The sequence below is a fragment of the Schistocerca piceifrons genome, chromosome 1, assembly GCF_021461385.2.
Source record: "Schistocerca piceifrons isolate TAMUIC-IGC-003096 chromosome 1, iqSchPice1.1, whole genome shotgun sequence".
NCBI lineage: Eukaryota > Metazoa > Arthropoda > Insecta > Orthoptera > Acrididae > Schistocerca > Schistocerca piceifrons.
The window spans coordinates 492,186,264-492,213,219 of NC_060138.1; the positions used below are offsets into that span (position 1 = coordinate 492,186,264).

A 26,956-nucleotide genomic window follows, 5' to 3' on the forward strand; every position below is an offset into this window, starting at 1 on the left:
CTTTTTTAGTATTTCCGTCATTACTTCTTGAATGTATAGATTGAACAGTAGGAGCGAAAAATTGCATCCCTGCCTTACATCCTTCGTTCTTGGACTTCCATTCTTGTTGGTTCTTGTGCAAATTGTGTGTCTCTATACGCACCTTAATCTACCTGATATTTTATCTTGATCCCTATTCAAAATATGAAGGTAGCATCAGAATGGTCCACAATGTTCGTGGTACCTGTTCTCTAAATCAACGCAACAGAGTTTCACAACAGTCTCCTATATTCCAAAGAGCGTTTAATTTCGTTGCAATTATATCAGTGGGTCTCCTTTCAATTGAATTTATCATATTGGCTTATGTAAAATGAATGTTATTTTATTTTACGTGTATTTTCAAAAGCATAGTCAGTGGTCTAATATTGTCCTATATCTGCAGATGACGCTTTCTAGTAATTTCATGTCTGTTGTATACACTGAAGAATTTTTGAGCTTTTATATACTTCATTACAACTGTTATTTAAACTAATTCTCTATCTAACTAAGAATCAGTATCTTCACAAATGGATATAATGCATATGGGAATAAAAATGCTATTTTTCGTTACAGTATAGGGCTATATAAGATCACGGTTTAAATTTAAAGGACAGCTATCAATCGCAAAAACCCTTAATTTATTACATATGACCAGCGTCATGTGGGTACCGATAGACCAGAGCAAAAACTGTGTTTCTTCCATGTAAAGGCTTGTGTTATTTGTCCTAAGTTTACGCCACGACACATTGGTAACTGTATGATTCTTCTGGTAATGTACTGATGATGACTAAGCTATAGTCTTTATCTTGATCTGCATTACATTACGGATTTTGGGAGTGACTGCTGCCCTTCTTTAAATCTGAATATTTGACGGTCGCTGTACACACGTGCATCCTGGATTCCAGTTCAGTTAAGATCATTGTTTTCTGCCCCAACTATGATGAAGTGGATTTCGTTCTGTTTTACATAATGGTTTGTATTTATAACCTGTACATTTGCGTGAAATCGTATTAAAGAAACAATACCAAGTAGAAAATTGTTAATTGTGAATTAAACAATTATTCATAGCCCCAAAAAAACAGTCCATCAAGTGTTAATTGCTGTAAGAATTATAGTTTCATGGAACAGAGAGTCTCTCTCTCTCTTTCTCTCTCTCTCTCTCTCTCTCTCTCTCTCTCTCTCTCTCTATTATCTATTAGAGTAATAATTGACAGCTCGTCACAAATTAAGGGCAATGGCAATATTTCAGCTATGATAAAAACCTTAAACAATATTACTTTCTTTACATCCCTGTCTCGCCTAACATCATTCTTCTATCTGTGTTTAACATACCCGGCCTAGTCCAGTTTCAATCAGTTTTCAAAATTGTTCAAATGGCTCTGAGCACTAAGGGACTTAACATCTGAGGTCATCAGTCCCCTAGAACTTAGAACTACTTAAAACTAACTAACCTAAGGACATCACACACATCCATGCCCGAGGCAGGATTCGAACCTGCGACCGTAGCAGTCGCGCGGTTCCGGTTTGAAGCGCCTAGAACCGCTCGGCCACCGATGCCGGGTCAATCAGTATTAATGAAACGATTTCCCGTAGAGCAGATTTCCGTTAGTCTCAGAAGCTGCATAATAGCTTAACGAAAATCTCGAGGATGATGGCCATACAACCGCTTCAGAACGAGTGTAGAGGCTTTCTAATTTCTCTGTTCGTCCATTGAGCAGTAAAATATGAAAACTCTGCGCTCGTATTCTTTTGCGCTCTGTTGCTCGTAACTAGACGGATTTCACAGGAACGAAGTGAGTTTGAAGGGCAAGATAGACTTTTTGCGCTTGGGCAGTTAGAGTCTTGTACGCTTCGACAGAATGTAAGTATTCATTTGCTTCGGTGAACACGAGGATCATAACGCCGCTGGGAGGTAACCACGTTAACTCGTACAGAACTACACAAGTGGGAAAGAGAAAGTTGTGACCGAATGTCAATATCGAACCAACCATCATGTTTTTATTCGTTGCTGAGAAATGACTCCATTAGAAAACTAAAGAAAGTTAACGGCAGGGATAGTGACTCATCATCCTGAAGGAACGGAGAGCTTCATTTATGCTTATGATCATACAGACAAGCAAAGAAGTTAGAAACTAGAATGAATTTTCACTCTGAAGCGGTGTGTCCCACATTCGAATCTCGAATCGGCACACAGTGTTAATCTATTAGGAAATTTCAAGGTGGAAACGGCTCAACATTAGATGTTGCTGTTACAGAAATTATTAACTGACATCATGTCTATCTAATATGAAATACTGTGCTTTCCACCTTAATAACAGTTGCCGAGCTAACGCTGGAGATCTCATGGGAAGGAACACCGCTACAAAACTCTAGTACACCAAAATAACTGGGTGGTATTTTTCACCGCACTCTCCCAAGTTGTGTGTTAGAAAAAATCCTGCATAAGCTAACTGGTAAAACTTGTAGACCACAGTAAGACAGAATGAACACACCGGTTCCCGCTTAGTGTTTATCTGTAGCCAAATTGGCATCTCTAACTTTTCAAGTGCAAACTGTGGACAGGTCACCTCCATTCTACATAAATGAATAACCTGCAGCGGTCCTTTGGCATAGCATCACCAGACATTCGTCGATAAACAGTGCCATTTGAGAAAGGACCGTGGCAGTGAAATGTCAAACTCATCTTGTGTTTCGATATCAAGCAGCATGACAACGTTTCAGAACAAATGAACACTTACTTAAGGGCAATGCTGACACTTGCAAAAACACGCTCGAAACCTAGACCCCGACGGTGAGATTAGAATCATAATCAGTGGTTGCTATAAATCGATCAGCTTTCTTCCAGACACATAAAGCCTGCTTGGTAGTGCCGAAGCAGAATTTGCTCCAGCGTCACAAGTGCAGACTCAGTTCCAAGAAATAGGTTTCAGTGTGGAGACCACATTCTGTAAGTATGGAGAACAGCTGACCACAAAGCACATACTGTAATGTAATCAATCGTTTGTCATGTCGGAAGAATATTGGGACATAAAAAGTAACACATAACATCTGCTATCAATAAAATAAACGCAGCATTACACTAAAGGCTTCTTCGGCAAGAGCTTGGCCACTCGACGTGGCCTGGGTGCGACAGACAGCTTACGATGGGCATTTTGTAATTAATGCAACACATTTTCTTTCTCGGCCAATTTGAGTTGAAAACATGTTGTGGGGCATCGTGGAATATTCCTATTTCGGCATCTATAGTTTCATGAAGTTCCGATAGCTGGCGGCGCTATACACAGCCTTCAAAATGGCGTCTGTATTGGAGGTGCGTTCCAAGCAGAGAGCTCTCATTGAGGTTCTATTGGCGGAAAACCAGAGCATCGTGGATATTCATAGGCGCAAAAAAAAAGTCTACGGAGAACCGCAGTGACAACAGCACGGTGAGCCGTTAGGCGAAGCGTCTGTCATCGTCGCAACAACGGTCTTCGGCATGCCAGCCGCCGCACACATCTGTAACTCCTCGCACTCGAGAGGACCTTACAAAACTTCATTGTACTGCTCCATCCTCATCCGCCATAGCGCCTGAATCTAAAAAATGTTCAAATGTGTGTGAAGGCTTATGGGACTTAACTACTGAGGTCATCAGTACCTAAGCTTACACACTACTTAACCTAAATTATCCTAAGGGCAAACACACACACCCATGCCCGAGGGAGGACTCGAACCTCCGCCGGGACCAGCCGCACCGTCTATGACTGCAGCGCCATGGACAGCTCGGCTAATCCCGCGCGGTGCGCCTGAATCTCCAACTCTTTGGCCCAATGAAGGATGCACTCCGCGGGAGGCACTACTTGCATGATGGTGAGGTTACTTATGCAGCAAGGCTTTGACTCCGACGTCGACCAGTAAAGTGGTCCATGCAGGTATAAAGGATGGCGTAAGGCCGTTGCATTGAATGGAGATTGTAATAAAAGTAAGATTTTGTAGCCAAAAGAGTGGTGAATAATATGGTATATAGAAAACCTGCAAAAAAAGGACGTGATTTTAGAAAAAATATGTGCTACATTACTTATTTAACGCCGGCCGGAGTGGCCGAGCGGTTCTAGGTGCTACAATCTGGAACCGCGCGACCGCTACGGTCGTAGGTTCGAATCCTGCCTCGGGCATGGATGTGTGTCACGTCCTTAGGTTAGTAAGGTTTAAGTAGTTCTAAGTTCTAGGGAACTGATGACGTCCGATGTTAAGTCCCATAGTGCTCAGAGCCATTTGAACCATTTAAACGCCTCTCGTACTGTGGCCGCCGCACCTCGACTACATGAAGTGGCCAAGTTTCTGCCATAAAAACGTTTAGTTTAATACTATGTTTATTTTACTGGTAGCAGATTTTATGTGTTGTACCTTATATTTCAAAATGTTTCCGACACGACAGATAAATGATTGATGGAAGTGTCAACGTAGACTAGTTGGAACAGTGCCTAGTCGGCTGTCAGGTGTACGAGCTGGCAACGTGCCCGTACGACCGGCCTTTCTGTCCCGTTATTGTATCTGGGCTGATCTGATCGCCAGACAGGACAATGGCACGGGGGAGCCATTCATTGACACTTGTGGCCCGCTTTCTGACTCCTGCGCCGGCCCTCCACACGAGACCAGGAGCGTCTTTTGTCAAACGCTTTGTGCGCTGTTCTGTGTGGGACCTGTACATGGTTGGGGTGAATAAGAGATGAGAGCGATCTCGGAGAAAGTAGGTCCACGCCGAAAGCTGTGATTTGACACCCAGATAATTCAGTGTATCTTCACCACTTGCAAGTCACCGCACTCTTTCCAACAAGTAAACCGCTTTCGCTGTCCCCTTTCTGAACTCCCTCAATAGTAAAGAAAATAAAATTATTAGTATTTTATGGAGTAGTTTACAATCTTGGATGTACTGACTCATATTTAGCTTTTTAAGAAAACTCAGAACTTTTCAGGATATTTCCTTTCAGTATGTGAGGAATCAAAACAATTGCTTCCTCAAGTGGTTCGACAATAGTTCAGTTTGCCACTGCAGTCTAACTGCACACATAGATGCGTTTGGCCTCACAATGATTGCAGTTATTGCTTGCCTTGCAGAATGTTGCCAGATCACGAGTGCTTTTTTCGGACGCCTTATCAGTGATCATAGCAGAACATTCCAAATCACTGTCGTCCTCTGCGTTATGTGCGTTACCATACTTCGATCCACTCTTATAAAGAAAGATGTGTTCATTGGTTGTTTCCATATATAACGATTACTGATATCATTAATTTACTTGGTCAGTTGTTTAGTGTGGCCAGATTAAGATCTTCAGGCTTTCTTACGTTGAATTCGGCATGCCACAGTTTGCAATGTAGATATACATATTTTAAGTCAAACTCAAGCAAATTTAATGAGGTTGTAAAGTAGTTTAAAGTAAAAATAACCATCTTACACGTATTGTAATAACTTCAATACAACCAAAATTTACAGTGGGAGGGAGAAAAAATAAACAGAAAAAAGGAAAAACTAATTAAAACTTCTACAAGATTTTGGGTAGCGTTATTGAGACTGCAGATCATTATGTATATGGACTCAGTGAGGAGGAATGGGATAGCTACTATAATGTCAAAAAATATACCATTAATTTATATTGAAGCGGGGGAAGTTTGTGGTTTATCTCTTGTTATCGAGTAGGCCCGAAATCGAGAACTTGTAAGAAATGAATATTTGCGACAGACACTTTTGGCCTGAGGGAGGACAGAAAGTACTCTAAGTTTTTGAATGTTGATGATGCACAAGTCATTTTCGATTAGAGGTACTGGACAGTGAGGTACGTCGGTAATGTGTCCCACACACGAATTAAGGATGGGGTATTCGGATCTTGTTGGAGGAAATCGCAATATACGATGATGAGCAACACTTGCTTCTGTTGATGTCTCTGTTAAAATGCTTTCTTGTATTTGCAAAATATGAAGTGATGCATATTCCTTATGGTACAAGCATACGACAATTTTCACACTGGTTTAAATGAAAGTCCAGATTAAAGTGTGTACTCTGACTGAGGAGCTGAAAGACATTCCTGTATTACATATAATGACCTGTGAGGTAATGGAATTCAGCTTAAAATAGATTTTGAGGAAAAAATTTCCACCGTGTAACTACGAAATACGTTTATTTTGCCGACCGGTTTCGAGACATTGTTGTTTCATAGGGCTCTTATTCCGCTTTTGATGGTTGTCTATGGCGCATTAACTCTGCATTTGCGCACTAGTTGTACAGCGCTAACTGCACGGCTGGTCCTGGCGGAGGTACGAGTCCTCCCTCGGGCATGGGTGTGTGTTTGTCCTTAGGATACTTTAGGTTAAGTAGTGTGTAAGCTTAGGGACTGATGACCTTAGCAGTTAAGTCCCATAAGATTTCACACACATTTGAACTTTTTTTTTCAGCGCTAAATCAGATGTGTAAGTTGTCTCTGTGGGATTTTCTATATTGTTTAATTTCTCCTTTTTGGACACAGTTATTATAATGTTCGTCTGTCTCGTTATTGGTTGCATTAACACTGAAGAAATAATCCTTCGAAACAGACCTGTAAAACAAACATATTTAACAACTGATTGGAGGGCTTTGTTCCCTTATACCAATCATAAACAGTTAAGAGATCCTCACTAATGGTTTTATAGCAACCGTTACACTTTTCCGATCTAGCACTCAGATATAACTGAAGATAATTCGTGTAGCCAATGTTAATTTACAGTGTGAGAATATGTGGGTAAACTAAAAATTACTGCAATAATATGGTCGTCATACAGACAAAACGATCTCGACCCTTCCTGTCATATTTAAAATGCCTGACAGACTGCGGCACGAGCTCCGTGTTTCACTTGTTGCTAGTTGCTTTCGACCAATCAACCATCTGTGCGTTGCTAAGGTCTTCTGTCCCACGCGCGCACGTGCAGGCAGGTACGAAGTTTGGGGGAAAAATGGAGAGAGGTACTAGCAGATTAACGTCGTTAGTATGCCAGTGAGGCGTGCTTAGACGGCCTGCAGGAAAGCGCGACCCGAGAAAGTACAAGATCCAGATTCCATTTACTATCCAGAACGAAATAATTTATTGAGGTATTAAATTTTCTGAATATAGATACGTTACTGATTCGCTCACTATTTACGCTGAGAAAAAGTAGTAACATCCTCACCACCCGTTGTGAAGTGGTAAATCACAGTGATTTTTCAGCGTCATTTGCATTGCATAGTGAAAGTTATTAAATGTGTTAACAATAAAGCAAAACAGTGCTTTTCTAGGCATGGTCATGTTGGGAGGGATATGCCCTTCCTTTCACGCATTGTTTCTAAGTATAACGATCTGCGTATATTTTCGATGAAATATCCAAATTATTTCTTTCTCCCTCTTCTCCAAATGAGCATGCTCATTCTGGGATCATGTCAATCTCTTCCTGGGTCCAGAATCCATTGAACTGGGTTTTACCCATTTGACTCAAGGAAAGCAGTGAGAATAAACAACACAACGGGTTATCTTTGGATGTTCACTGGATTGATAATTCCAAAACGTTCTCTACGATTGTCTATTACTGTAAATACCTGCAACCTGTCATTGTGCATTGTACTTCCTTGTATTGTGGCATAAAACAGTATAAAAAAATAATAAAAAAGAACAAGTTGCAGGAGAAGACACAGGAAAAATATGCTTCAGCGCTTCATGAAGGTAACACATCAGGACTGCAGTACTGTTCTTCAAATGGCTTCAAATGGCTCTGAGCACTACGCGACTTAACATCTGAGATCATCAGTCCCCTAGAACTTAGAACTACTGAACCCTAACTAACCTAAGGACATCACACACACCCATGCCCGAGGCAGGATTCGAACCTGCGACCGTAGCGGTCGCGCGGTACTGCTCATCAACCAGCTGAAAATTTTGTCATTACGTACGAAATAACAAGAACATTACGATCACCATTCTAGCATAGAAATGAACACTACTAAAGTGAAGTGAATTCTTCACAGGAAATACTGAGATTTCTTTAAGATTTGCCTGCCTGTATAATATTTTTGTTGTGTTTGCCTTCAAAAACCTCGCCAACTTTAGAATCTGAGCTCATCGTGACGATCTGTTTCTTACATTCTAGATATGGACTGAGCTACGAAGAGATCGAGAAGGGTTTACCTCTGATCGACACTTCTAAGACGCTGATCCGCGAAGTGTGTCCTGCTTTCCTGTCCAACGTGGAATGCAGACCCGGCAAGTACCGTCGCTATGACGGTCTCTGTACCAACCTGCAGCATCCTACCTGGGGCGCCATCATGACCCCCTTCTCTAGGTAAGTTCGCAGGCATCTGCTGATCGATACGTGCTCGAGAAATGTGCACAGGCATCTAACGACTGTGCTGACTGCTCTGTGATAGTAGAAATATCAGATGATTAACCCATTCATCGCCAATTGTTTTCAAAGCGAAGGACATTAATACATCGTTATTTTAATTAATGTCGTCTTTTGGAAGTAAGTATAAGGAAAAATTCCCTCTGTTTAGTTTTCCTATGCGGGGATGCGGGAAGGAATGAGACATACAGGTTTTTCTGAAGACATCTGCGCAAAAACTGCGTGACATACAGAAAACAAACGCATATCAGTGGACAGAGCATCTTCCAAAGTTTTTGACTCACATTACAGTTGCTCATTATGGTCACCGTCTATGGTGCGGCGAACGTCAAATGGTGCGTGCAATTTATTGACACGAATTGTCAGAGAAGGCGCGACCGCAGATCATTCTGCATAACAGTTCATTGGGTTGCCTCTCTGCAGGCGCGAAGCAATCCAATGCGACAATACGGAGCGGATAATTTGTCTACGTGTTGTGAGACGCCTGCACGTCAGTTCAACTACGTCACGGCGCGTATTACGAATCGGAACTTGGAGAGGTACTCTGTTCAATGATATGTGTCATTTTTCGGTATGTCTCGTAATGTTCGCGTAGTCGCCTAATGAATCTGTCGTGGGGAGCGTGTGTCACCTCACTTGTTAAAGGGAGAGTAAAGCAAGTGGTGCAGTCATTCGGTAAGACCCCATATTCAGGAACTTAAATACACAAACGGATGTTGATGTTACGTAATAACAATGTTCTTTTTCTTTATAGAATCCAAGACGAAATCCACAGTCGACTAAAAACAATAATGTAACGAGTATGGAATTCTGCTTCCTCGTAGTTTCTACAGTTGTCAAAACCTAATCCGATGCAGTTTTGTCGATTTTAAATGCATTTCGTGTGATCTCGTCTCAAAAATCTTACAACTCCTTCAATTTTCATGTGTTCCAAATCTATTTACATACCCAGCTAAACTACCAACGCATACCCTTTACGACCTCATTGTTCCCTCTTTTTCACTACATGGAACACCTTCACCTCCCCCTGCCTACATGGTCTCCCTACTGTACTCGCCAGATGTCCCGTTTGCCTTCCAAAGTCAGCTTTTAATTATTACCTCCGCCTGATCCAGAAGACAGTTATATTAACATATAATCCACTTTTATAAACAAAAATTCCACCTTGCCCTTCTGTGTCCTTGTCCCCTGAGTTCCTACCAACACTGTATTGCTCTCATCTCATTTTTCTTCAGAATCTTAAAAATTTTACCTTTCCAACCTTGAGTTCCACCCTCAATACACAGTACCTGCTGTCCCTTCTGCTACGATAAAACGACTATAGGCCACCATCTGAATATCAGACACCATTTCACTGCTTCTAGAGAAATGGGTGACTGACAGCCTGTCAGCTCCAATCATACGGATTGTTACTATGCACTTAGTTCACTAAAAATATGTATTTAGTTGTAAATAATAACCTATTTTACATGATTATACCGCTGACAAAATTTCAGCAGCACGAAGGCAACACGCAACGCATGTCAAATTAATATGAAGTATACTACGTGCTTCGACATGAAAATGATTACCGTTTCAACGCAACAGCTCAAAGCAGACAGGAGTAACGCCATCTACACGCTGTATATCAGGGTAGATAATTCAGAATGTTGCTTGTTTGTGAAAAGACAGTATTTCGATCCATCTAAGAAGGACAAAAGTTTGCCAACTCGTGTTGGAACTCGATAGCGGCAGGAAGCCTATTGAGAGAGGTGATTATCGTTCCGCAATACTGCTACTCGCCTTGGTCAGAAGCGCTGACTATCCTGATAATGTGGAATCGAGAGGTTCAGGAGGGCTACACTCAACACCGTGAAGTTTCTCAGCGTCCCTGTACGTCTAGCGCTCGAGGGAACAGACGTTTTGTTCGCTTCGCCATGTCTGATCTAGTCACCCAGGATCACTTTGAGTTAAGAAATGGATTTGTTTACAGCGAAAGAAGCTTCCATACGGACCATACAGGCGTTGCACATGTTGTGGAAGAATGGGGTGCCTCTGGTTTGCATTGCCGTTACGTAACTAAAGTGCCTTACCCTATCTTTGAGGTTTCTGTGATGTTATCTTTCAACAAGATATCACAAGACCGCATGTTTCCCATGGTATTCTGCCCTACCGCGGTACAGAGGGTATTCGACTGCTAACATGACCGAAACATTCTTCTCTTCAGAGCTTTGATCCACTGAAAACATCTGGTCATGAGTTTCGGAGGTCTCACACGCCACCGGCAATCACTGTTTATGAACTGCGGAATAGAGTTGAAGCAACACGGAATAATGTACCCTTATCTGTCACCAGCGTTTAGTGCGAATCGATGCCCTGCCGGCTTAATGCCGTTATACAAAATTTCCCGCCCTGTAGACCCAGAAATCATCTACAAATTTAATCATTTGTTCTTCCTGCTGTCCTGTATTACCCACAACAAGTAAAATTTCGTTATTTACCGTTCTTCTTGGTGTTGAAAGTTTAGTGACCAGTAGCGTATTTAACATACTCCTTGAATCACTGTGAATATTAGACGTTTTTCTGTATTAAAACGTAAACACCCTTGCCAACTTAAACATTTTTGCCAGCTGTTGGTCCACGCCAACCTCACGAGCCAGAGAGTGAAACAATAACAAAACCCAGTAAGGAATGTGATGAGAAGATATGTGACGGATCTCGAACGGCCTTCGCAGGTTGGTGGGTCCGCTGTACGCTGACGGCATGACGGCGCCCCGCATCAGCGTGTCGGGCAACCAGCTGCCGCTGCCGCGGATCGTGTCCCGGACGATGCACCCCGACGAGGGCTACCACGACCACGCGGGCACTGTCATGGTCATCGCCTGGGGGCAGTTCATGGACCACGACTACACACTCACCGCCACGCCGCTCGGTAAGTGCGAGTCTCACGTAAATACTACCCTTTCGAATCAGTTGATTTACAGACTCTTTGAAGTCTTGCTCGAAAAGTACAGCCACAACAAGTCCTAGTTCACTGCAAGTTCATCTGTGATGCATTAAGATGCTACAAAACCAGTCTCCGTACGTAACGACCATAGTGCACGAGAATCTGGTGACATTAACTCCAGAAGAAGGGCTTCCAATCATGGAGATATCGTCAGTATTTGACTGGAATTTCGAAGAATGAAAGAGGAATACTGTTCTCGAGTATCAGCTCGGTCATCAGTGCCAGTCGTTAAGTCCCACATCTCTACTACGTGTCTCTTGGAGTGAGGGCTAATTGCAAAGGGTTTTAATGCTCTGCGCACAGTAGTCCATCTCCGCGCGGTGTGATGATGTCTTAATTGCATATACTGACTGTAGAAGAGTGTAATGGATATTTGTACAGTAAGGTGCAATGAATTGTGTTGTGTGGGGATTAGAGAATGAGAATGAGATCCAGCGCTGGCACATAGCCTACTCTCCTTGAATAGCAGCAAAGAAGTCGCCGTGTTTAACGTCCCCACCCGATGGAGGAAAATCATCGAAAGTCTCATATACTCTCACCCCGGCGAGGTCTGGAATTTAATTCAGCACATCGGTGCAACGACTGGTGTTCAGAAACTTTACGTCACCACCCATCCTTTCCTTGCCAGCCAAATTTCCTCCAGTACCAGGGTTTGAAGCGGATTCATCTGAATAGAGCACCACCGCACAGGTGTGAATTAATGACCTAGGCTAAGGACGTGGACATTAAGGAAATGGGGCCTTGCCAATGATGATCCCCCATCGGACGAAGCCTTTAAGAGAGAAGCAATCTGCGCTTTAGCACACGGTTTTACGCTATATTCGTCCATTACAACACATACACATCATGTCACATAGGTCGTAATCACGTTCAGCCAAAGCTGTTGCATGTAACTTAGTAACAATCCATTATAGGAAATTCGTTGCCTGTATCCTTTTATCTTACTTTACTTACAACATTCTCGATCTTCATTCCAAATTTTTATAATCATTCTGTAAAATGTTTAAAAAAAATTGCGTTTTCGAATTTGAGTAGGCTCAGAATTTTTATGTGTTCGCAAAACCTCCGAGTACGCACCCAAACTTTAAACATTCAAGTAAGAACTCAAAATTAATTGCATAAAACGTGCTGAATTGACAAGAGTTTGCTGCAGTAATTGTACTCTATTTAAAAGTAATTTATCATGCCTACAGCCAGTCGTTGAGATTATTGGGATGGAACATTTACGGTACTTGCCTATCTGCTTATTTTGGCGCACTCTGTGTGATTTAAATTCGTCCCTTGATCTGCGGAATAGACGGCGATCCTTAAATCATCAGCTGAGTTCAGGGTGTCCTTGCAATAAAGTGGAAAACAGTAATTATGCTACAGGTAGTTAACAATATCGTCGATGTGGACATCAACTATACTTCTAGGGTCCGACCGATACGGTCACGAGCACAAGCGAGGTGATGCAATCGATGTCGTGCTGTTAACAAATGCATTAGCGTCGGTCATCTACATCTACATCTACATTCATACTCCACAAGCCACCCAACGGTGTGTGGCGGAGGGCACTTAACGTGCCACTGTCATTTTACCTCCCTTTCCTGTTCCAGTCGCGTATGGTTCGCGGGAAGAACGACTGCCGGAAAGCCTCCGTGCGCGCTCGAATCTCTCTAATTTTACATTCGTGATCTCCTCGGGAGGTATAAGTAGGGGGAAGCAATATATTCGATACCTCATCCAGAAACGCACCCTCTCGAAACCTGGACAGCAAGCTACACCGCAATGCAGAGCACCTCTCTTGCAGAGTCTGCCACTTGAGTTTGCTAAACATCTCCGTGACGCTATCACACTTACCTAATAACCCTGTGTCGAAACGTGCCGCTCTTCTTTGGATCTTCTCTATCTCCTCTGTCAACCCGACCTGGTACGGATCCCACACTGATGAGCAATACTCAAGTATAGGTCGAACGAGTGTTTTGTAAGCCACCTCCTTTGTTGATGGTCTACATTTTCTAAGAACTCTCCCAATGAATCTCAACCTGGCACCCGCCTTACCAACAATTAATTTTATATGATCATTCCACTTCAAATCGTTCCGCACGCATACTCCCAGATATTTTACAGAAGTAACTGCTACCAGTGTTTGTTCCGCTATCATATAATCATACAATAAAGGATTCTTCTTTCTATGTATTCGCAATACATTACATTTGTGTATAAGGGTCAGTGGCCACTCCCTGCACCAAGTGCCATAGGGTAGTAACGCCAAATTTTGCCACAATGTCCTAACATATACGTTCGTCACAGATACCACACTGATTTCTGGCATTATTTCATACAGTGTTGCTTTTCTGTTACCACTGACAACTCTACGCAAACTGCGGTACTTCGGTCATTAAGTGAAGGCCGTCGGCCATTGCGTTCTCCGTGGTGAGAGATAATGCCTGAAATCTGGTATTCTTGGCACTCTTTTGATACTGTGCATCTCGGAATATTGAACTCCATCACGATTTTCGAAAAAGGAATGTGTCATGCGTGTAAGTTCAACTACCACCTCACGGTCGAAGTCTGTTAATTCTCGTCGTATGGCCATAATCAGGTCGGAAACCTTTTCACACGAATCACCGGAGTATGATTACTGTTCCGCCAATGTATGCCCTTTTCTAGCGTGTGTACCCTATACAACTGCCATCTATATATGTACGTATCGTAATCGCATTACTTTTGTCACCTCCCTGGAGACAGCTTGTGAAGATGAAAGTTGTTCGAAGGCCATGGTCTATTGCACTTTGCTGCAAAAGAAGTTTCGCAAGGAACCACCCACCTGCGTACCATTATTGACGCAACAAGGTAGTCAGTTACAATTGCAGTAAGCACAAGAATATCGTTACTAGATCATGTAACAATGGGAAGAAGATACTAGGGCAGACGAATCAAAATACTTTCCACACTATCTTGACTGCAAACTCAATGGGAACTTGCGTATCATTCATCGTTACTGTCTTCCTACAGAAAAAATTGTTTTACTGGAAGCTGCCTACGCCTCAAGGTTACATCGGCTTGCCGATCTTGGCAAGATTTCTAGGGGATTCCTGGCCCTACCATTCGCTAAGTGTGAACATGACTGAACTTGCCTTGGTATGTAATTGAAAGTCTTCTCACAAATCAGCCTTTTGCATTCTACTGTAACTGAGTCACGCTCCTCACACATACATAAGCAAATCTGGTGTGGCCTAACTCTTACCATTTGTAGAATCCATTAAATTAAAAATTAAAATTTTTTGCGCATCGAAATGAAATAATATGATGCCGGTTGGCTTATTGAGGCTGTAATGCTCTTACCTCAATTCTTTCTTTAATTCTTTACCCATCACAAAGCAAAACAACAAAAGGCAACTAAGTAGTGAAGGCAAACATAGTGTTTAGCGACACGTGATTCTGCTGTGCTGTTGCAGACCCTCTGAACCGCAACGAACCGGAGGAGTGCTGCAAGCGGCCGCCGCACCTGAAGAACCCCTACTGCCTGGACATCCTGATCCCAGAGGACGACTACTTCTACAGCCTGTTCAACGTCCGTTGTCAGGACTTCGTCAGGGGCTTCCCGGCACCAAGGCCTGGTTGCAGACTCGGTAAGTGGCTTCCCAAAAAAACTTTACTGCTCTGATATCGTTAGACTAGTAGTGTATCGCGACTGTAAGCAGAACTTAAAGTGAAGCTACTGGAGAACTGGATTGGGGTGCACTCAGCCTCGTGATGCCTGTTGAGGAGCTACCTGACTCAGAGGTAGCGGCTCCAAGATTGGAACGTCGACAACGGCCGGGACTGCGGTGTGCTGACCCCATGCCCCTCCATACCGCATACGATGATGATTAATTGAGGATGACTCGGCGGTCGGTCCACTACCGCGTGGTCTTCAGAGCCTGATCACGGTGTTTCCTTTTTTGTTGGTGATTTAATTTTTTTACCTAGTCTTCCCCTACGAACTTTTCGTTTGATTAAAACTACCTGATATACGACAGTCCAAAGCCGGACATTTTTAGGTATTTTGAAAACAGCGCACACTTCGCTGCGGAATGAAAATTCAACACTTCTAAGAGTGTCTTCATCAGAATTTAAATATTTAAAGTGGCCTATAGGGCTTTAGTCACAAAAATTTTGAAAAGAATACATGAAAGGCGAGCCACTGTGGGCTGCTCATACCTATTGCTACCTGTGGCTTTATAGGTATGAGCAGCTCACAGTTGCTCGTCTTTCATGTATTGTTTTTAAAATTATGTGACTAAAGCCGATCTGGCTTGTTATTTATTTTTACGTGACATGTAAGTACTGTCTCTTTCCTGTGCTGTTAGTCAGTACTTACACTTTTGTATAAAAATTTTCTTTTCCCATAAATTTGTAATTATGTTATAGGCCACTTTAAATATTTAGATTCTGATGAAGACACTCTTAGAAGTGTTGCAACTTGGTCAAAAAGACTAAAAATCGTCACCGAGGACGTATTTAGTTCAACTTTATAAACAGTCACTGAACCAAGCGGCCATGTTTAAAACTCTACTGCCTTCTGAAGATGTTGATGTTATTCAGTTCTCTACTATAATGCGGGAGAATACTGCAGAGACGAATTACTGCTAATGAGAAGGATTTCGAGAAAGTGGCTGAACGATGTAGTGGGACAGAAAACATGTTGCCCTGATGAGAGCGTCATGTTCAGTGGCAAGAATACTGCATGCAAAAGAAAAAGTTTCGGGTTTTCGTCCCGGTAGGGAACATCGTTTTAACTTGACAGGAAGCTTCAAACTGATGATAATGTATCTCCGACTGTTATTACAAAAACTTCCACATGATCTGTTTCATACATTCAACATTCGTAACCATACATACATCGGCCACATACGTACGAATTTTCGAAAAGCTATTATCTCTCAAGTATTTATCTTTTATTACTGAGTGTGGCGTCAGCTCAGTAATGATTTTCGTACTTCACATTCAAAATTATGGATTCGATTCCTTTAGATGCACTGGAAAAACTTAAGTGAGTGACAGGAGAAGGCTTAAATTGGAAAACTGACAAACGGCCACCAGTAGGTATTTGACAAGACATAGAAATCGAAGAAAATCGGATGGCAGACCACGTCACATTGTTTAAACAGTGAACACTTATCTGCATTCTTATTTACACCTTATTCGAAATGTTGTCAGGCCAACTAATCTGATAGCCTCGTTCTGTGAAACTGTTACTTGGAAAAAAGAGATTCCATTCAACGTTTGTAGACTTCACAATACGACCGAATCAAATAACATTCATTTTCCAGTACTCAAAGAGTTGGTCTGAACACTTAGCAGTTCCATGGGTTATTTATTCGCTGCTTTCTAATGGTGTGGACTGAACGAGTTTCAGTTAAAATCGCTGGGAATTGCTCGTCTCTTAATCAGACTTATTTTAAAACAATATCGAAGTACATCTGCAGAAATGTATTTGCAGGTCGCAGCAAAGACCACTAACTCCTTAAAGTACGCTATATTTATAAAACAGCATTTGGCCATGTTCAGTGTTTAAAATAAGTTTTCGTGCGATATTTACAAAACACAGTAGTTGTTAGCGAAATTTAAATGCATCGCGACTAATTCTTAGAAAAAATTATTGGTTCAGTAAAAAAACATCCAATCGTGTATTATTGTTATTTTTTTGAAATATGCGATGGATAACCTCCTTGATAAACTTCTCGTATTCTGATATAATATCTTAATCACGAAATGAGAAAATATTTTAACAACAACCATCAAAATAACTATGTCTATCGGTTGCGTCTCTTCTTCCACAGGTTCCAGGGCACAGTATAACACACTCACTGCCGTGCTCGATGGAAACACGGTGTATGGAGTCACTGAGAAGTTTGCCAGGTAAGGTTTTTAGTCGCAACATCTTACGCTTTACAACCTACAGGAAAAACATTGCTCCTTGGGCCATTACTAATGCTTCCGTTGTGCAAAGAAACTGATATGAGAGAGAAAAGACGCGTTGTTCAACAACAATATCGTGTTTTGTATGTCTGTGTACCATACGTAGTAAGCCACTAGGTGTATCACAAAAGTGTATTTACTCATCAATTAAAGGAAGACGAAACCACGAATAAAATACTTGTGTCACAGACATGGGGATCTATGCTTTAAAAGAACAAAAAAAAAGTTACACAAGAATAAAACCGCTGTCAAACTATTATAAAAATGTCTTGTTTACGTGAAGCCAATATAACAAAAAAATGTAGCTGTGATTACCCTCCATTGATCAGCGAGCAACCGACGGCGATTTTTTACTTACTGTCCTAAAATAGCGCAGATTGTTTGAGATTTGTGCTGTCGAAGAGCCTATGTTTTCACTAAAGGAGACACAGAGGGAGAGCGGGAGGGAGCGGTGGGAGGGGGGGAGGGAGGAAGATGAAATATATCCTTTTCGTCCTCCATGTGTTGTCGAGCTACTGCCCCATTGTAGAATCGAGGATCTTAGAGCCTAGGAAGTCCAAATTTGGAACATTTGCCCAGTAGGCTGGGAGTGGGTCTAATGGAATCTCACAACGCACCTGTGTGTGGTTGTACTCCCACAGTATCAATAAAGGAAATGCTCTTTCATGGTACCTTTATTTTTCTTCTGCCTTCTGAAAAATTACGATCTGTAGCCTCACTAAAACGCTGTGGTTTGGTTGTCATCTATCACTTTTACTCAGATCACTTCTATTGAGATGAGAGAGCTCAGATAGCAATTCAATTTTATGAATTTCTTCTTCATCAAAGCCCTCGATTATTCAGTGAGTAAGAGGTTTTTCCCGCTTTCTGAGAGAAACATAAAGATTATTGTCATAAAGTTACCGGCTGCGGTAACAAAAGCATCACGCTCAGTTGATACTAATGATTCAACCTGTTTTTTCCTCAAAAGCAAAATTTTCTTATGGTTATCAATGTTTCATCGAAGTATTTTCCGGAAATCGTAAAGAACTTTGTTTGGAAACGCATATAACCAGTCCCAACCATATTCATATCATCTTTGAATTTATGCTTCAAATTATTTTTGATTGCAAGATCGTATGCTAATCTCCGGACATCTTTCAGAGTGAAACCGGAAAGTCCACTCTCTAGTATTGAAATAGGATCGAATAATTTTTTCACCCTTGTTCTGAAAACACAAGCGGATATGTGCCTAATCGTCCCTTAATTGCCACTTCCTTAGCAGTTATTTTATTTGCCCTAGCCCTTTTTGATCTGTCTTCTAAGTTACTTTGTGGAACATTGAAGGTCCCTGCAGCTTTCGAGAAGCCCATCCTAGCCTATAACGCTTCGTTTATTACCCCTTACATGACCTCCTGGCTGCATAATTGTCTATTTGTCTTCCTTTGGTAAGTTCTCAGCATATTTGACACCGACAAAGAAATCAGTTTGTATTGCAGCATTATATGGTCGGGTAAGACCGGGTACTGCCCCGTCTTGCCCCCGCTCAGCATACCCGGTCTTCCCCGAGTGCAGAGGTAATAAAAACAAAACAAATTGACGCTACTATTGAATAAAATCCCTATAGTTTGCTAGTGTATAAAAACTTACTAATAATCTAATATTCCTGACTAAATAGAGTTTTTATAAATGTAATGACTATGAAATAATTGCAGATTAAAAACAAACGAACATTAATTAGCTGATACCGTAAAACAAACTTGCCTTCAAAGGCGCAGTGAACTGAACATTCTTGACTATTGGAGTGTAATTCTGTATCTCTCCACCAGAGGGCATAAACAGTACATCAGAAGCATGGTATCGGGTTTCATCCCACGACCCAGGCTTATCCCACTTTGTCCAACAGTTTTTCATTTATTAATTCTTATAATGTATCTCCCGTAACCACGAAATTTTTTTAATACCAACGAATAGTTTTGTGACGCTGACAGTAAAGATAAAATATTATAATGTGATCTTACGGTAGAAACATTCACAGGGCACAGCGCACATGTAAGATTTTTGGCACTATGTGGAGAAGGTCATCGTGTAACGTGCCGTCGTGTTACAGGCATCTACGCGCCGGCTATGGCGGTCTGCTCCGTATGAATCCCGTTTTCAATGAATATGGACTCAAGGACCTGCTGCCGCTCAAGCTGGACATCCCGGATGAGGGCTGCACGCGTCCCAACAGGTCCATGTACTGCTTCGAGGGAGGTCAGTTGTGCTCAAAGCACTATTCACAATGTTAACGCTAAGAGCTTTTAGATGCAGTAAGTAGATATCAAGACGATGGACAGTTAAACACTGATATAATCCCTGTCTGAGCGAGGTTTCGAACTTTAATAGTGCCAACTACTTATTTACAATCTACAGAAAAGACATATATGTTTCAAAGTTTTACTATTCTCCAGTCGCTAGCAGTTTGTATATCCCTTTAGCAGCGATGTGGGAGTCGTTCGCAACGCCAGTTGCGTTGACAGTTCGAGAGGAACGCTCTGTTCGCCAACGAATCTTTGTAACAGTTCTGATGCGAATGCCATGAAATGCTTTCTTCCATTAGGAAACTCTGAAGTCGCAGCCCCATCGATCGACCAAATCAATCGCAACTGGTCCCAGTCTGTGTTCCAAAAATGAACAGCTTACAGAATGAAGCGACGAAATTTTCTACATGACTTCCCATCATTTCGCAGGACAATGCTTGGGAGCATATGGCGCAGGTCTTGGTTTATTTGGTCGATCGATGGGGCTAGGAAGTGATGTAACACCCAACACATGCCCCGATAATCCTTGGCCGTCTTGGTGCCTTCCACGAGCTCCACTGGTCCTATGGATACCCTCCTGAATGTTCCCCAGAGCGTAATGGAGTCGCCGACTGCGTACAGGTGTCAAGGAGCTGTTCTCCTGGAAGACGTCGGACTCAGGTCCTCTCATCGGCATGATGAAGAGGGTATCTGGATTCATCAAACCATGCAACGCTCTGCCACTGCGCCAACGTCCAGTGTCGCCAGTCAGGTGCCCATTTCACTCGTAGTTGCCGATTTCTTGGTATTAACGATGACACATGCTTTGGTCATCGGCTCGGCTGCGGATGACCATCGTTAGGAGTATTCGGTCACTGTGTATTCAGACACACTTGTACTTTGACCAGCATTATAGTCTGATGATGGTTCCGCCACAGTTCGCCGACTGTTTTACCAGTCTGGTCAGTCTACGATGTCTGGCATCTGGTAATGAGGGAGACCACCCAATCCAACGCCGTTCGGACGTGGTTTCACCTTGATTTCGCCATGTGTTGAAGGCGCTCATCACAGCACTCCTCGAACACCGGACAAATGGTGTAATTTCCGAAATGCTCGTGTCGAACCTCCGGGCCATCACAATCTGCCCTTGGTCAAACCCAGATACACTATCTGATCAAAAGTATCTGAACATCCCCAAAAACATTCGTTTTTCATACTAGGTGCATTGTGCTGCCACCTACTGCCAGCGACGTCAGTAATCATCAGACATCGTGAGAGAGCAGAATGGGACTCTTTGCGGAACTCAAGGACTTAGAAGGTGGTCAGGTGGTTGGGTGTCACTTGTGTCATACGTCTGTAAGCGAGATTTTCACACTCCTAAACATCCCTAGGTCCGCTGTTACCAACGTGATAGTGAAGTGGAAACGTGAAGGGACACATACAGCACAAAAGCGTATTGGCCGACCTCGTCTGTTGACTGGCAGAGACCGCCGACAGTTGAAGAGGGTCGTAATGTGTAACAGGCAGACATCTATCCAGACCGTCACACAGGAATTCCAAACTGCATCAGAATTCACTGCAAAAACTATGACAGTTAGGCCAAACGCCGCCTCGCTTGGTGTAAGGAGCGTAGATTTTGAACGATTGAACAGTCGAAAAACGTTGTGTGGAGTGACGAATCACGGTACACAATGTGGCGATTCGATGGAAGGGTGAGGGTAAGGTGAATGCCCGGTGAACATTATTTGCCAGCTTGTGTAGTGCCAACAGTAAAGTTCGGAGGCGGTGGTGTCATGATGTCGTCGTGTTTTTCATGGAGGGGGCTTGCACCCCTTGTTGTTTTGGGTGGCACTATCACTGCACAGGCCTACATTGATGTTTTAAGTACCTTCCTGCTTTCCAGTGTTCAAGAGAGATTCGGGGATGGCGACTGCATCTTTCAACACGATCGAGCACCTGTTCATAATGCACGGTCTGTGGCGTAGGTGTTACACGACAATAACATCCCTGTAATGGACTGGCCTGCACAGAGTCCTGACCTGAATCCTATAGAACACCTTTGGGATGTTTTGGAACGCCGACTTCGTGCCAGGCTTCCCGACTGACATCGATACCTCTGCTCAGTGCAGCACTCCTTGAAGAACAGGCCGCCATTCCCCAAGAATCCTTCCAGCACCTGATTCAACGTATGCCTGCGAGAGTGGAAGCTATTATCTGATTGAACGTATGCCTGCGAGTGTGGAAGCTATTATCTGATTGAACGAATGCCTGCGAGAGTGGAAGCTATTATCAAGGCTAAGAGTGGGCCAACACCACATTGAATTCCAGCATTACCGATGGTGGGCGCCATGAATTTGTATGTCATTTTCAGCCGGGTGTCCGGATACTTTTGAACACATAGTGTAGATCGCGTGCCTTCCCTATTCCATACACGGACAGGACGCTCACTGCTACTACATCCACCGTGCGTGTTTCTGACTAGCAGTCATTCCTCGCCAGGCGTCGCTGCTGTTGCGTGGACGGGTATTATCCATAGTAGGTCGGTGGTCATAATTTTCTGACTGATCAGTGTAAGCCAATGACGAAAATAGTACTTGGGATACGAATTTTTATCTTTGGATTGAATCAAATAATGTATTTAAGTTAATTTCAAATACTTTTCTGCTTTCCTTTTACATGCGCGCCATACAATATATTTTACTGTTAATTTTAAAGTTAGGGAAGCTGATGATATTCTAAACATAACTTGTTTCAAAATGGAGAATCCACAGAATTTGTTGCCTTCAGAATGAAATGTTTTATGAATGACAGAGGGGTCGCAGACTTTACAGTATTACGTTAGGAGTTCTATTTGTGCAATCTATCTCATGTTTGAATGGTTTCGCTGTTTCAATTATACTAACGTACGACACAAATAATTGTGTACCTACGAGATCTGGTTAAAAGATAACCATGATGCCAATCCTGAGCGGTCCATTCGGCATGTTGTTGGTCCCATCTATACCGCGCTGCATGGTGTCGTGGTTACAAAGATGGACCTCGCCATGGCCGTCGGGAGTGAAGTTTGGCATCATGCAGCCTACTGTGCGCAGTTTGAGTCGTAACACGAAAAGCATTATTCCACACGGTGGCGTTGCAGCCAGGATTCCTCCGAGCCATAATCCGTAGGTTGCGGTCATCCGCTACAGTAGTGGCCCTTGGGAGGCCTGAGCGGGCAATGTCATTCAAAGTTCCTGTCTCTCTGTATCTCCTCCATGTCCGAACAATGTCGCTTTGGTTCACTCCGAGACGTTCAGACACGCCCCTTGTTGAGAGCCCTTCCTGGCACAAAGTAACAATGCGGACGCAATCGAACCGTGGTACTGACCGTCTAGGCATGGTTGAACTACAGAGAACACGAGCCGTATACCTCCTACCTGGTGGAATGACTGAAACTGATCGGCTGTCGGAAGCCTTCCGTCTATTAGTCGCTGCTCATGCATGGCTGCTTACGTCTGGGCGGTTTTAGTCACATCTCCGAACAGTCAAAGGGACTGTGTCTGTGATACAATATCCACAGTCAATGTCTATCTTCAGGAGTTCTAGGAACCGTGTTGATGCAAAACTTTTTTTGATATGTATATAATGGTTGTTCGAGTGCAGATTGTAGACACGTGGTTGACGACATATGGAAGTCTGGATCTGGCCATGCTCCGTGCTCGGGTAGCCTAATGGTAAGGCGACCGCTCGTGACAAGCGGAAAATCCGGCTTCGAGTGCCGGTCAGGCACAAATTTTCATTTAGACATCCCCGTTGTACAGCTGATGATTGTCCCTATTTGCAATAGCAAATTTATTTAATGTATTATACAAAACAATTTTCTATTATTCATAAACAAATTTTGCATTTATCAATAACAACAGGACACATTTGTCTTTGATCATGCTGAAGAATTTGATAGTAAGTATAAAATAAATTGTTTTGGTTACGTAAGAGCGCACAAGTTACATGCCCAGCTCATTTTTTATTATTTATGAAATGCACTTTTTTCTATAAGGATAGAAAATATGCAATGGACTATAGTTGAGTGATGTGTGATTCTAATTATGTGCCAAACAAACAACGAAACAAACAAAAATACGAATTTTCTCTCTTACGCATTCACTTACGTTTCTTTTTGTACCAATTATACGACTTCTGCCGGTAGTTCTATCATTTACTACGTAATTTATGTAGTGTACTAGAACTACCGAATGGTATTTTTGGCAGAGTGCGGCTCTAGTTATAGCTCATATATTGCGACTCTTCCGCAGTCGCTTTATCGGTGTACGACAGTTTGACTACACAGATATTTGTAGGCGTAGGACCTTGTTAGTTTCAACAGAGTGAGAAGGATGACGGACATTATCATCAGCACAAATGACTATTTGTAGTGCAAGCATTTGATTTATTTACGATTCAGAGCTCAAATTTATAATTATGAAGTATCCATTACAGCAGATAGTCAATATGTATGATATGTCATTGTTATAAGCCATTAAAAACAAAGAAGTTTGGAAGCGTCGATAAGAAAAATGAACTTCAGAGGCACTGCATAATGTTCCAGTATCACGGCCTCAGAAATAAGCTCGTTTAATTTAATTTTTATGTGTGCTTTATTCTACGTGATACTAGCTCGGATCTACAAAAGTTTGTTTACAATCACTTCGGCCGGAAGGCTGATTATGCCTGCAGAGATGGAGGTATCCCAGAGCACGTCTTTCTACATTGTGACGGTTGGTCTCAGGGGAGACGATCAGAAGGCTGACACGACTACATAACGCAATCACTCAGAGAGCAAAGGTAGTGGACAGATCTGAACTACTCTGCAGAAAGAATATCTAGAGCGCCGCGTAAAGAGTACTTGTAGCAATGAAAATACAGGCGACAATGAGCACAGGTGACGAATAACTCCACAGACAACACTAGAGCACACGGCAGTAGCAGTGATAGCATACCACACGATAGCGATATAGGCGATGACAGATAAACAGAGTGAAGGCTTGATGTTTAATCCCCGGAGTGTCACGAAAACAAGTGTTCATTAGACAGTAACATTATATTGTAAGAGAAGTCAAAGTTTCTGACAATAATAATATACAGAAAAACTGAAAAGAATGCTGAGGGTCTGTTACATGACGACCAGTGTGACCTTAGGAAAGATAAAGGCATCGGAGAGGCAGTCTGCCATTGCGCTTGACAATGGATGAAAAATCAAGACACGTTCATAGGATCTGTCAAGCTGGGAAAAGCATCGTCAACGTAAAATGGTGCAAGATAGTCAAAATACAGAGAGAAATAGAAGTAAGCTGTAGGGAAAGAAGGGTAATTCGAGAACTAAGAGGAAACAGTAGGATTAGATGCTAAGAAGGAAGTGCTCGGATTAGAAAGAGTGTAAGACGAGCATATGGTGTTTCGCTTTAGTATTCAATTTATATATCGATGAAGCGACGATGGAAATAGAAGAAAGATTCAAGAGTGGGATTAAAATTCTCGGTGAAAGGATATCAATGATAAGATTCAATGATGACATTGCTGACCTCCGTTAAGGCGAAGAACTACAGGATTTGTTGAATGAAATGAACAACCTAATGAGTACAGAACGTGGATGGAGAGTAAAACTAGGAAAGACGAAACTAATGAGAAGTAGCAGAAATGAGAACAGCACGAAGCGTAACATAAAGATTGATAACCACCAAGTAGATGAAGTTAAGGAATTATCCTACCTAAGCAGCTAAATAACCCGTGAGGGACGGAGCAAGGAGGACATAAAAAGTAGCGTAGCACAGAAAAAAAGGAGAATTCCTGACCAAGGGATATCTACTAGTATCAATCGAAGGCCATAATTCGAGAGACTATACGTTCGGAGCACTGCATTGTATGGTACTAAATCATGGACTGTGGGAAAATATGAACAGGAGAGAATCGAAGCTTTTGAGATGTGATGATACAGAAGAATGTTAAAAATTAGGTTGACTAATAGGGTATGCAGTGAGGAGGATCAAAAATGGTTCAAATGGCTCTGAGCACTATGGGACTCAACATCTAGGGTCATCGGTCCCCGAGAACTTAGAACTACTTAAACCTAACTAACCTAAGGACATCACACACATCCATGCCCGAGGCAGGATTCGAACCTGCGACCGTAGCGGTCGCGCGGTTCCAGACTGAAGCGCCTTGAAACGCTCGGCCACACCGGCCGGCTGTGAGGAGGTACTCTGCAGAATCGGCGAGGAAGGGAATACATGGGAAATGGAAATGAGCGTTTGGCGTCATTGGCTGGGAGGCCCCTTCCGGGACAGATCCGGCGGCCATGGTGTAGGTCTTATTACATTCGACGCCACATTGGCCAACCTGCGTGCCGGATGGGGATAAAATGATGATGAAGACAACACCCAGTCCCTGAGCGGAGAAAATCCCCGACCCAGCCGGGAATCGAATTCGGGCCCGTAGGACGGCAATCCGTCACGCTGTCTACTCAGCTATCGGGGCGGACAATACATGGGAAGACCACTGACAAGAAGAAGGGACAGGATAACAGGACACGTGTTAAAACATTAGGGATTTACTTCTGGTACCAGAGGGAGCTGCAGAGAGTAGAAACTGAGAGGAATACAGAGTTTTGGATACATCCAACAAGTAACCAATTATAAAACTGCTGCCTACGATTTCTTCTTCTGATAGCAATTGCTGGTGTGCAGCTGTTGCAGTCCATGTTACTGTGGCCTGTGTCTCCACAACTTGTAACTTACAAGTACTGCTTAAGACAGACGTACAGTCACACCATCTGAGCGCGTCAGGCTTAGACTATCGCTGATGTCCTCGCCCTCATAGACGAGCAGTAGTAGATCGTGTGATCGTTATCCAGGAAGAAGAGGATCAATGTCTTTCTGACGTACTCCCTCCTAGACAGTATCAGTGTTGGCTTTCTATAACATTCTCTCCTGTCTTCCTTTTCCTGTATTCTTAGCACATAAATTGTTAATTTTAAGCATTTTGGTTTCCTAAGTAGCAAGCTGAAGATGAACAGATAGAGAAAGTGTATGAGGATATTGAAAGGGTAATTAACAATGTAAAGGGGGACGAAAATCTAATAGTCATGGGCGACTGGAATGCAGTTGTAGGGGAAGGAGTAGAAGAAAAGGTTACAGGAGAATATGGGCTTGGGACAAGGAATGAAAGAGGACAAAGACTAATTGAGTTCTGTAACAAGTTTCAGCTAGTAATAGCGAATACCCTGTTCAAGAATCACAAGAGGAGGAGGTATACTTGGAAAAGGCCGGGAGATACGGGAAGATTTCAATTAGATTACATCATGGTCAGACAGAGATTCCGAAATCAGATACTG

The 26,956-nt window shown here is 42.7% G+C and overlaps 1 protein-coding gene across 1 annotated transcript in view; it reads left to right on the forward strand.

Annotated features, from left to right (window-relative positions):
- The window catches only part of LOC124795499 (chorion peroxidase-like), a 244,959-nt gene that overhangs the window by 183,528 nt on the left and 34,475 nt on the right, over nucleotides 1-26,956 (forward strand). The window contains exons 5-9 of the mRNA XM_047259556.1: nucleotides 8,143-8,334; nucleotides 11,109-11,305; nucleotides 14,824-14,997; nucleotides 17,191-17,269; nucleotides 19,419-19,564. Of these exons, the coding sequence (XP_047115512.1) occupies nucleotides 8,143-8,334; nucleotides 11,109-11,305; nucleotides 14,824-14,997; nucleotides 17,191-17,269; nucleotides 19,419-19,564 (788 nt within the window). The remainder of the gene's footprint in view (nucleotides 1-8,142; nucleotides 8,335-11,108; nucleotides 11,306-14,823; nucleotides 14,998-17,190; nucleotides 17,270-19,418; nucleotides 19,565-26,956) is intronic.